The sequence below is a fragment of the Nerophis ophidion genome, linkage group LG03 (assembly GCF_033978795.1).
Source record: "Nerophis ophidion isolate RoL-2023_Sa linkage group LG03, RoL_Noph_v1.0, whole genome shotgun sequence".
Lineage (NCBI taxonomy): Eukaryota > Metazoa > Chordata > Actinopteri > Syngnathiformes > Syngnathidae > Nerophis > Nerophis ophidion.
The window spans coordinates 13,679,173-13,692,977 of record NC_084613.1 but is presented as its reverse complement, the minus strand read 5'-3'; the positions used below and the strand labels follow the sequence as shown (position 1 = coordinate 13,692,977).

Below are 13,805 nucleotides of genomic sequence, written 5' to 3'. Positions count from 1 at the left end.
ATCATTAGCATCAACATAATAATCATCTTCAACATCATCATCATCAACATAATAACCATCAACATCATCATGATATCATCAACATAATAATTATCAACATCATGATATTATCAACATCATAATCAACATTGTTATCATTATCCTCATCATCATCATCATCATCATATCATCCTGACAGATGAAGATTTCCTACACATGCTTTTTCACCAATCCACTGCTCATAAGTTGAGTCCGTCAGCTTTGCACACAAACCTTTAGTGGCACAGGCCCAAAGAGTCGGAAATATCATTTCATATGATCAGACATGGATCAGGACTTTCCTTACTCATAAGCGTATGTTACTTTCAGTACTTATTAAAGTATGTTACTTTCCCTACTTATAAGAGTATGTTACTTTCCTTTCTCATAAAAGTATGTTACTTTTAGTACTTATTAGGGTATGTTACTTTCCCTATTTATAAAAGTATGTTACTTTTGGTACTTATAAAAGTATGTTACTTTCAGTACTTACAAAACTGTGTTACTTTCCTTACTCATAAAAGTATGTTACTTTCCTTACTTATAAAAAAAACCCTGGTACTTTTGGTACTTCTAAAAGAATGTAACTTTGGTACTTCTAAAAGTATGTTTCCTTCAATAGTTATTAAAGTATGTTACTTTCCTTACTTACAAAAAAACCCTGGTACTTTTGGTACTTCTAAAAGAATGTAACTTTGGTACTTCTAAAAGTATGTTTCTTTCAATAGTTATTAAAGTATGTTACTTTCCTTACTCATGAAATTATGCTACTTTCAGTACTTATTGGGGTATGTTACTTTCCTTACTTATTAAAGTGTGTTACTTTCAGTACTTATAAAAGTATGTTACTTTTAGTACTTATAAAGTATCTTACTGTCAGTACTTATAAAAGTATGTAACTATTATTAGTCATAAAAGTATGTTACTTTCAGTACTTATAATGGTATGTTACTTTCCCTACTTATAAAAGTATGTTACTTTCCTTACTCATAAAAATATGTTACTTTCAGTACTTATTAGGTAGGGTATGTTACTTTCCCTATTTATAAAAGTATGTTAATTTCGGTACTTATAAGGGTATGTTACTTTCCCTAATTATATAAGTATGGTACTTACCTTACTCATAAAAGTATGTTACTTTCAGTACTTATTAGGGTATGTTACTTTCCCTACTTATAAAAATGTGTTACTTTCCTTACTCATAAAAGCATGTTACTTTCAGTACTTATTAAGGTATGTTACTTTCCCTACTTATATAAGTATGTTACTTCCGGTACTTATAAAATTTTCAGTACTTATAAAAGTGTGTTACTTTCAGTACTTATAAAGTATGTTACTTTCGGTACGTATTAAAGTATGGTACTTTCCTTACTCATAAAAGTATGTTACTTTCCCTACTTGTAAAAGTATGTTACTTTCTCTACTCATAACATTATTTTACTTTCAGTACTTATAAGGGTATGTTACGTTCCCTACTAATATAAGTATGTTACATTCCTTACTCATAAAAGTATGTTACTTTCAGTACTTATTAGGGTATGTTACTTTCCTTACTTATATAAGTATGTTACTTTCCACATTTATAAAAGTGTGTTACATTTGGTACTTATAAAAGTATGTTACTTTCAGTACTTATACAAGTGTGTTACTTTTGGTACTTATAAAAGTATGTTACTGTTAAGCGGTTACGCAGTGCTGGTTTGCAGTAGTACACAGCTGTATTCCATCATGGTTGGATACAGATCTTGGATCGTTACAGGATCACCTGGGTCTTACCTTGAGCTCCACAATGCTCTTGTTGTCCTTGGAGGTCAGCTTGGGGTCCTGGAAGAGGGGGTCCTCCACATAGATCAGGTCCCACTGGTCCGTGGAATAGCCGTCTAGGATGAAGGCCACCTTGGTGACCACGGGCGGCGGCAGGCCCAGCTTGGCCAGAGAGGGTGTGGTGCACTGGATGGTGGTGTGGTTCTCACCGTACACGCAACTCTGAGGTGTGAGCAGACAACACAGTGCGTAAACAAAAAAACAAAAATGTTGTTCTTCTTACAAACACACAAATACAAACTGGTGAGTGTGTATGTTCTTACAAACAAACAGATAGAAACTGGTGAGTGTGTATGTTCTTAAAAACAAACAACTAATAACTGGTGAATGTGTATGTTCTTACAAACACACATCTAAAAATTGGTGAATGTGTATGTTCTTAGAAACAAACAAACAAAAACTGGTGAGTGTGTATGTTCTTACACACAAACAAAAAAAAACTGGTGAGAGTGTATGTTCTTACAAACAAACAAACAAAAACCGGTGAGTGTGTATGTTCTTACAAACAAACAAATACAAACTGGTGAGTGTGTATGTTCTTACAAACAAACAAATAAAAACTGGTGAGTGTGTATGTTCTTACAAACGAACAAAAACAGATATAAACTGGTGAACGTGTATGTTCATAAAAACAAAAAAACAAACACTGGTGAGTGTGTATGTTCTTAGAAACAAACAAATAAAAACTGGTGAGTGAGTATGTTCTTACAAACAAACAAACAAAAACTGATGAGTTTGTATGTTCTTACAAACAAACAAACAAACAAAAACTGGTGAGTGTGTATGTTCTTACAAACAAACAGATAAAAACTGGTGAGTGTGTATTTTCTTAAAAACAAACAACTAATAACTGGTGAATGTGTATGTTCTTACAAACACACAACTAAAAACTGGTGAATGTGTATGTTCTTACAAACAAACAAACAAACAAAAACTGGTGAGTGTCTATGTTCTTACAAACAAACAAACACAAACTGGTGAATGTGTATGTTCTTACAAACAAACAAATACAAACTGGTGAGTGTGTATGTTCTTACAAACGAACAAAAACAGATATAAACTGGTGAACGTGTATGTTCATAAAAACAAAAAAATAAACACTGGTGAGTGTGTATGTTCTTAGAAACAAACAAATAAAAACTGGTGAGTGAGTATGTTCTTACAAACAAACAAACAAAAACTGATGAGTTTGTATGTTCTTACAAACAAACAAACAAACAAAAATTGGTGAGTGTGTATGTTCTTACAAACAAACAGATAAAGACTGGTGAGTGTGTATTTTCTTACAAACAAACAACTAATAACTGGTGAATGTGTATGTTCTTAAAAACAAACAACTAATCACTGGTGAATGTGTATGTTCTTACAAACACACAACTAAAAACTGGTGAATGTGTATGTTCTTACAAACAAACAAACAAACAAAAACTGGTGAGTGTCTATGTTCTTACAAACAAACAAACAAAAACTGGTGAATGTGTATGTTCTTACAAACAAACGAATACAAACTGGTGAGTGTGTATGTTCTTACAAACAAACAAATAAACAAAAACTGGTGAGTGTCTATGTTCTTACAAACAAACAAATACAAACTGGTGAGTGTGTGTGTTCTTACAAACAAACAAATAAACATTGGTGAGTGTGTATGTTCTTACAAACAAACAAACAAACAAACAAACAAACAAAAACTGGTGAGAGTGTATGTTCTTACAAACAAACAAATACAAACTGGTGAATGTTTTCATACACACATTCACCCAATGAGGGAAACCTGCGAAACAGGCTTGTATGGATGAAATAGCCTCTGTGTTGTTTACGGACCTAACGTAGATTCCATTCTACCCCGTTACTGAGCACTGTATAACGGATAAACAGACCAACTATATATATATATATATATATATATATATATATATATATATATACATAAATACATATATATACACATATGTATATGTATGTATGTGTATAAATATATATATATATATATATATATATATATATCCAGACTGGCACCAGAACCCGTGTGACTTGAGGGCGAGACACTGAGGGTCCTTCAAGTCCTCCGAGCACGCCTTGATGGAAGGTCTTTGTGCACACGTACATTGTCTGATTGTGTTCTCCCATGAAGAACCAAGACCAGAAGGGATCAATCCTGACGGAAGTTTTAGTTCTTTGTGTTGCTGTTCCTATTGTGCACGGCCATGACTGATGCTGCTGACGAACCTTCGCCTTGGAGTCACCTTTATGGAGGTCGCTTTGTGTCTTTGGTACCAAATGGCTTTTTTCACAAGCAATTTGAAAATATATATTTTTTTTACGTCAAATTATGCGGACAGTTTCATTGAACATAAATTCAGTGTAAAAAAAAAATCTGTGTATAAAAATGTTGTGCTCAAAAATTCAGTGTTAAAAAAATTTGTTTTAAAATTCAGTGTAAAAATATTTGGTGTATGAACATTTTGTGTGTAAAAATTCAGTGTAAAAAAAAATAGTGCTCAAAAATTCAGTGTAAAAAAATCTAGTGCTGAAAAATTCTGTGTTAAAAAATGTAGTTTTAAAATGCAGTAGAAAAAAAATTGGTGTATAAAGATTCAGTGTATGAAAATTAAGTGTTGAAAAATTCAGTGTAAAAAAAAATTGTTTTAAAATTCAGTACAAAAAAAATTGGTGTATAAAAGTTCAGTGTTTAAAAATGTAGTGCTGAAAAATTCAGTGTAAACAAATTTGATGTATATAAATTCTGTGTATAAAAATTATATACTCAAAAATTCAGTGTAAAACATTTTGTGCTTAAAATTTCAGTGTATAAAATTCTTGTGCTCAAAAATCCAGTGTAAGAAAAAAATAGTGTTTTAAAATTCAAAGTAAAAAAAATTGGTGTATAAAAATTCAGTGTACAAAAATTCAGTGTATAAAACTTTCGTGCTCCAAAATTCAGTGTAAGAAAAAAATTGTGTTTTAAAATTCAGTGCATAAAAATTTAGTGCTCAAAAATTCAGTGTAAGAAAAATTTAGTGCTAAAAAATTCAGTGTAGAAAAAAATCAGTGTAAAAAAATTCAGAGTATAAAAGTTCAGTTTAAAAAATATGTACGTAAAAATTTAATGCTCAAAAATTCAGTGAATTTTTTTTTCAAGTCCAGTGTAGAAAAATTCAGTGTACAAAAATGTTGTTTAAAATAATTAATTGAAATAAAAATGTAGTCTTGAAAAATTCAGTGAGGAAAAAAAAATCATCGCAAAAAAATTTTTGGTGTAAAAAAATGTTGTGCTGAAAACTTCAGTGTAATTAGTTTTTTCTAATTCAGTTTAAAAAAAATAGTTTAATAAAAAGTTAGTGCTGAAAAATTCAGAGTATAAAAAAATCAGTGTAAAAAAATTCAGTGTACAAAAATTCAGTGTAAAAAATGTGTTTTGAAATTCAGTGTAATATGATACAATGAATTTTGAATTCTCCTCTCTGAGCTGCAACCTTATCGTGGAAGAGGAGTTTGCGTGTCCCAATGATCCTAGGAGCTATGTTGTCCGGGGGCATAAAGCCCCCTGGTAGGGTCTCCCGAGGCAAACAGGCTCTAGGTGAGGGATCAGACAAAGAGCAGTGAGAGGCGACGGGCTGGGGTGGTAATTCTTGTTTCCCCCCGGCTCAAAGCCTGTACGTTGGAGTTCAACCCGGTGGACGAAAGGGTAGCCTCCCTCCGCCTTCGGGTGGGGGGAACGGGTCCTGACTGTTGTTTGTGCTTATGCACCAAACAGCAGTTCAGAGTACCCACCCTTTTTGGGAACACTCGAGGGAGTACTGGAAAGTGCTCCCCCGGGTGATTTCTTTGTCCTACTGGGAGACTTCAACGCTCACGTTGGCAACGACAGTGAAACCTGGAGAGGCGTGATTGGGAAGAATGGTCGCCCGGATCTAAACCCGAGTGGTGTTTTGTTATTGGACTTTTGTGCTCGTCAGAGTTTGTCCATAACAAACACCATGTTCAAACATAAGGGTGTCCATATGTGCACTTGGCACCAGGAAACCCTAGGCCGCAGTTCCATGATCGACTTTGCAGTTGTGTCATCGGATTTGCGGCCTTATGTTTTGAACACTCGGGTGAAGAGAGGGGCGGAGCTTTCTACCGATCACCACCTGGTGGTGAGTTGGCTGCGATGGTGGGGGAGGATGCCGGACCGACCTGGCAGGCCCAAACGCATTGTGAGGGTCTGCTGGGAACGTCTGGCAGAGTCTCCTGTCAGAGAGAGTTTCAATTCCCACCTCCGGAAGAACTTTGAACATGTCACGAGGTAGGTGCTGGACATTGAGTCCGAGTGGACCATGTTCCGCACCTCTATTGTCGAGGCGGCAGATCGGAGCTGTGGCCGCAAGGTAGTTGGTGCCTGTCGTGGCGGTAATCCTAGAACCCGTTGGTGGATACCAGCGGTGAGGGATGCCGTCAAGCTGAAGAAGGAGTCCTATCGGGTCCTTTTGGCTCATAGGACTCCGGAGGCAGTGGACAGGTACCGACAGGCCAAGCGGTGTGCAGCTTCAGCGGTCGCGGAGGCAAAAACTCGGACATGGGAGGAGTTCGGGGAAGCCATGGAAAACGACTTCCGGACGGCTTCGAAGCGATTCTGGACCACCGTCCGCCGCCTCAGGAAGGGGAATCAGTGCACTATCAACACCGTGTATGGTGCGGATGGTGTTCTGCTGACCTCAACTGCGGATGTTGTGGGTAGGTGGAAGGAATACTTCGAAGACCTCCTCAATCCCACCAACACGTCTTTCTATGAGGAAGCAGTGCCTGGGGAATCTGTGGTGGACTCTCCTATTTCTGGGGCTGAGGTCGCTGAGGTAGTTAAAAAGCTCCTCGGTGGCAAGGCCCCAGGGGTGGATGAGGTCCGCCCGGAGTTCCTTAAGGCTCTGGATGCTTCGGGGCTGTCTTGGTTGACAAGACTTTGCAGCATCGCGTGGACATCGGGGGCGGTACCTCTGGATTGGCAGACCGGGGTGGTGGTTCCTCTCTTTAAGAAGGGGGACCGAAGGGTGTGTTCCAACTATCGTGGGATCACACTCCTCAGCCTTCCCGGTAAGGTTTATTCAGGTGTACTGGAGAGGAGGCTACGCCGGATAGTCGAACCTCGGATTCAGGAGGAACAGTGTGGTTTTCGTCCTGGTCGTGGAACTGTGGACCAGCTCTATACTCTCGGCAGGGTTCTTGAGGGTGCATGGGAGTTTGCCCAACCAGTCTACATGTGCTTTGTGGACTTGGAGAAGGCATTCGACCGTGTCCCTCGGGAAGTCCTGTGGGGAGTGCTCAGAGAGTATGGGGTATCGGACTGTCTTATTGTGGCGGTCCATTCCCTGTACAATCAGTGCCAGAGCTTGGTCCGCATTGCCGGCAGTAAGTCGAACACATTTCCAGTGAGGGTTGGACTCCGCCAAGGCTGTCCTTTGTCACCGATTCTGTTCATAACTTTTATGGACAGAATTTCTAGGCGCAGTCAAGGCGTTGAGGGGTTCCGGTTTGGTAACCGCAGGATTAGGGCTCTGCTTTTTGCAGATGATGTGGTCCTGATGGCTTCATCTGACCGGGATCTTCAGCTCTCGCTGGATCGGTTCGTAGCCGAGTGTGAAGCGACCGGAATGAGAATCAGCACCTCCAAGTCTGAGTCCATGGTTCTCGCCCGGAAAAGGGTGGAGTGCCATCTCCGGGTTGGGGAGGAGACCCTGCCCCAAGTGGAGGAGTTCAAGTACCTAGGAGTCTTGTTCACGAGTGAGGGAAGAGTGGATCGTGAGATCGACAGGCGGTCCGGTGCGGCGTCTTCAGTAATGAGGACGTTGTACCGATCCGTTGTGGTGAAGAAGGAGCTGAGCCGGAAGGCAAAGCTCTCAATTTACCGGTCGATCTACGTTCCCATCCTCACCTATGGTCATGAGCTTTGGGTCATGACCGAAAAGATAAGATCACGGGTACAAGCAGCCGAAATGAGTTTCCTCCGCCGGGTGGCGGGGCTCTCCCTTAGAGATAGGGTGAGAAGCTCTGCCATCCGGGAGGAACTCAAAGTAAAGCCGCTGCTCCTTCACATCGAGAGGAGCCAGATGAGGTGGTTCGGGCATCTGGTCAGGATGCCACCCGAACGCCTCCCTAGGTAGGTTTTTAGGGCACGTCCAACCGGTAGGAGGCCACGGGGAAGACCCAGGACACGTTGGGAAGACTATGTCTCCCGGCTGGCCTGGGAACGCCTCGGGATTCCCCCAGGAAGAGTTAGACGAAGTGGCTGTGGAGATTGAAGTCTGGGTTTCCCTGCTTAGGCTGTTGCCCCCGCGACCCGACCTCGGATAAGCGGAAGACGATGGATGGATGATGGATGGAATTTTGAATAATTATTTGGGGACATTTTTGCATATTATGAAGTTTTACCATACAAAAGGATTTCATTTGAAAAAAACAAGAAACTTAAAAAAATATCTCAAGTCTAAAGTTGAGCTATACATATTTAAGTATTGAAAGTTAAAAAAAATTATAACAAATGAGACCGAGGCCCTCTTGGGTCCCAGGAATCTTTAGTGTGTTTTTTAAATTCTTATTTGTAACTATATATATATATATATATATATATATATATATATATATATATATATATATATATATATATATTTATATATAGGGGTAACACGCAAGGACATTAGCACATCCGACACGTACGTAGGATTAACCGAAGGAGCGTTTAAAACCAGATGGAATAATCACAAGGCCTCCTTTAGAAACCAGACTTTGCGGAATTCTACAGAACTCAGCAAACACATTTGGAACCTCAAAGGCAATAATGTTGAATATTCAATGACATGGCAAATTATTGCATCCAGCACACCTTACAACAGTGGTAATAAAAGATGCAACCTATGCTTAAAAGAGAAACTGTTTATTATATATCATCTAGACCTGTCATCCCTCAACAAGCGCAGTGAAATCATTTCAACATGTCGCCACAGACGGAAACACCTCCTAGGTAACACATGAGCCAATCACCACACCGTACGCCTACCCACCCACTCTGTGCCCTATATAAACCATTGTATGTGAATGCTTCCATTAAAATCTCCTGATGATTGAGGGAACCTCTCATGAAACAGTTCTGTAGAGATTAAGTATTCTTGTGATTTTTCCCACACCTACATATATATATATATATATATATATATATATATATATATATATATATATATACATATATACACACACACATATACATATATATTTATATATATGCAAATATATATGTATATATGCATATATATGCATATATATACATACATATATATATGTATATATAGGTGTACCCCGCCTTCCGCCCGATTGTAGCTGAGATAGGCACCAGCGCCCCCCGCGATCCCAAAAAGGGAATAAGCGGTAGAAAATGGATGGATGGAAGTATATATATGTATGTATATGTGTATATGTATAGACACATCCACATTCACGCTGCAAATATATTTATACAGTAGATATACATATATGTTTACATATATATACATACATATATATGTATTTGTACATAAAAACAAATACACATTATATACTGTATATATACAGTATATACATATATACACACATATATATGTATATATATGCAAATATATATGTATATATGCATATATATATACATACATATATATGTATATATATGTATGCATATGTGTATATGTATAGACACATCCACATCCATGCTGCAAATATATTTATACAGTATATATACATATATGTTTACATATATATACATATATATGTATTTGTACATAAATACAAATACACATTATATACTGTATATATATATATGTATATATACACACACACACACATACACACACAAACACACACAAACATAAAGAAACATTTATATATATATATATATATATATATATATATATATATATATATATATATATATATATATATATATATATATATACATATATATATCCTGCAGCACACATGATAATGGACATGTCTATGTCCTGCAGCACACATGAGCAATGGATGTGTCTATGTCCTGCAGCACATAAGACCAATGGACATGTCTATGTCCTGCAGCACACATGATAATGGACGTGTCTATGTCCTGCAGCACACATGATCAATGGGCGTGTCTATGTCCTGCAGCACACATGATAATGGACATGTCTATGTCCTGCAGCACACATGATAATGGACGTGTCTATGTCCTGCAGCACACATGATCAATGGGCGTGTCTATGTCCTGCAGCACACATGATAATGGATGTGTCTATGTCCTGCAGCACACATGACCAATGGACGTGTCTATGTCCTGCAGCACACATGACCAATGGATGTGTATATGTCCTGCAGCACACATGACCAATGGACGTGTCTATGTCCTGCAGCACACATGACCAATGGACGTGTCTATGTCCTGCAGCACACATGACCAATGGACGTGTCTATGTCCTGCAGCACACATGACCAATGGACATGTCTATGTCCTGCAGCACACATGACCAATGGGCGTGTCTATGTACTGCAGCACACATGACCAATGGATGTGTCTATGTCCTGCAGCACACATGACCAATGGACGTGTCTATGTCCTGCAGCACACATGACCAATGGATGTGTCTATGTCCTGCAGCACACATTACCAATGGACGTGTCTATGTCCTGCAGCACACATGACCAATGGATGTGTCTATGTCCTGCAGCACACATGACCAATGGATGTGTCTATGTCCTGCAGCACACATTACCAATGGACGTGTCTATGTCCTGCAGCACACATGACCAATGGACTTGTCTATGTCCTGCAGCACACATTACCAATGGACATGTCTATGTCCTGCAGCACACATGACCAATGGATGTGTCTATGTCCTGCAGCACACATGAGCAATGGATGTGTCTATGTCCTGCAGCACACATGACCAATGGACATGTCTATGTCCTGCAGCACACATGACCAATGGACTTGTCTATGTCCTGCAGCACACATGACCAATGGACTTGTCTATGTCCTGCAGCACACATGACCAATGGACATGTCTATGTCCTGCAGCACACATGACCAATGGATGTGTCTATGTCCTGCAGCACACATGACCAATGGATGTGTCTATGTCCTGCAGCACACATGACCAATGGACATGTCTATGTCCTGCAGCACACATGACCAATGGACATGTCTATGTCCTGCAGCACACATGACCAATGGATGTGTCTATGTCCTGCAGCACACATGACCAATGGATGTGTCTATGTCCTGCAGCACACATGACCAATGGACATGTCTATGTCCTGCAGCACACATGACCAATGGACATGTCTATGTCCTGCAGCACACATGACCAATGGATGTGTCTATGTCCTGCAGCACACATGACCAATGGATTTGTCCATGTCCTGCAGCACACATGACCAATGGACATGTCTATGTCCTGCAGCACACATGACCAATGGACATGTCTATGTCCTGCAGCACACATGACCAATGGACATGTCTATGTCCTGCAGCACACATGACCAATGGATGTGTCTATGTCCTGCAGCACACATGACCAATGGATTTGTCCATGTCCTGCAGCACACATGACCAATGGACATGTCTATGTCCTGCAGCACACATGACCAATGGACATGTCTATGTCCTGCAGCACACATGACCAATGGACATGTCTATGTCCTGCAGCACACATGACCAATGGACATGTCTATGTCCTGCAGCACACATGATGGATGTTTGGGGAGGTCAACACAATAAGACACTTGTGGCGCGTCTTCCCAGGCCGAGCTTAAGTCTTGGGGTTAGTGGAGGAATGCTGCCGGCGACAGCTGGAGCTCCACGCTGGCTAATGACCTCCTACTTCCACGCACGCACTCCTCCGTGCGGCCGTGCGGCACACTTCCCCGGCACCTTTTGCAAAAACACGCACGTCGTAAAAGCTGCCGAGGAGGAGACGGCAGGCACTCAGGCACCTCCTGCCAGAGTCGAGCTGCCGGGCGTAAAAGCACACGTAGACGCAACAACGGCAGCCAGCACGTCATCGGCGAAGACACATTTTGGGGGCTTTTTTTTTTTTTTGGTGCAAACATTGTTGCCAAAGAACCGGAAAATAACTAAACTTTTTTCTTTAAAAGGCCTTTAAGTTCAGACTGAGATGACCTTTTTAACGTCTCAATGTCCAATAACATCAAATAATGTGCTGACTGCTTATCAAGCCCGCTATAGCAACAAAGCTGTACAAAAACGAGGGACTACTTTTCAGGCGTAGTGATACATCGTCTGGCTCACACTGCTCCAAGCCAGCTACTTGTATCAATTTATCGGTCTTTACTTATATAGCCCTTTAGAACGAGTGTTTCAAAGGGCTTCACAAACCTTAACGAACTACAAACCCACATATAGGCAAGGAACAACTCCCAAAAACAAACAAAGAAAAAAACAAACAACTATAGGCAAGGAAAAACTCCAAAAAACAAACAAAGAAAAATAACCCCAACTAAATGGCGAAAAAAGAAGAAACCTTAAAAAAGGACCAGAAATGTAAGGAAGCCATTCCACTGTTGATAATCAAAAATAAACAAATAAATGAATACATAATACATGGATAATTACTTTTTATTATTTATTTTATTTCCATATATCAAAATAATTTACAGCTGGGATAGGCTCCAGCGACCCCCCGCAACCCCTAACTGGACAAGCGGTGGAAAAATGGATGGATGGATGGATTTTTAATCTAAAATTGAATTCATGAAATTGTTTGTAATTTTTAACATGTTTTTATTGTAATTAAAAAAATATGTTTTATACTAGTATAAATCTATAAAAAACATATAATCATACATATATAAATATACATATATACACATATATATACATGCATATATATATATATATATATATATATATATATATATATATATACATATATATATATATATATACACAATATATATACAAATCAGCTCAGGGGGAAAAAACAGGCTGTTTCATTCCTACAAGCCTGTTTTGCAGGTTTGCCTGCTCTTCAGGGGATTTTACCTGAGAGCAGGGAAACAGGCTTGTAGGGATGAAATAGCCTCTGTGTTTTTTTTTCTGACCTAACGTATATTCTACTCTACTCCGGTATCGACCACTGTGTAACGGATAAACCACAGAAATGTTGAATATATACATATATATATATATATATATATATATATATATATATATATATATATATATATATATATATATATATATATATATATATATATATATATATATATATATATCATTGTGTATAAATGTGACAACACACAAGAAGAAGTACACACCATTGTGTTGAAATGTGACAACAACACACAAGATGTACACATCATTGTGTTAAAGTGTGACAACACACAGAAGGTTTGTACACACTACTGTGTTAAAATGAGACAGCAACACACAAAGAAATACACACAATTGTGTTGAAATATGACAACAACTCACAGGGAGTACACGCCATTGTGTTGAAATGTGACAACAACACACACGAAGAAGTACACGCCATCGTGTTGAAATGTGACAACAACACACAAAAAGTACATGCCATTGTGTTAAAATGTGACAACACTCAAGAAATACTCACCATTGTGTTGAAATATGATGAAAACAACACACAAGAAGAAGTACACACCATTGTGTAGAAATGTGACAACACACAAGAAATACACACCATTGTGTTGAAATGTGACGACAATAACAACACACAATAAGAAGTACACACCATTGTGTTGAAATGTGACAACACAGAAGAAATACACACCACTGTGTTGAAATTAGACGACAACAAGAAGAAGTGCACACCATTGTGTTGACATGTGACAACACACAAGAAATACACACCATTGTGTTGAAATGTGACGACAACAACAACAGACAAAAAGAAGTACACGCCATTGTGTTGATATATGACGACAACAACACAAAGAAGAAGTACACG

At 38.9% G+C, this 13,805-nt stretch overlaps 1 protein-coding gene across 1 annotated transcript in view; it reads right to left on the bottom strand.

Annotated features, from left to right (window-relative positions):
- Window positions 1-13,805, bottom strand: part of met (MET proto-oncogene, receptor tyrosine kinase) — a 164,043-nt gene that overhangs the window by 52,163 nt on the left and 98,075 nt on the right. Inside the window, exon 11 of the mRNA XM_061894302.1 lies at window positions 1,795-2,004. Coding sequence (XP_061750286.1) covers window positions 1,795-2,004 — 210 coding nt within the window. The remainder of the gene's footprint in view (window positions 1-1,794; window positions 2,005-13,805) is intronic.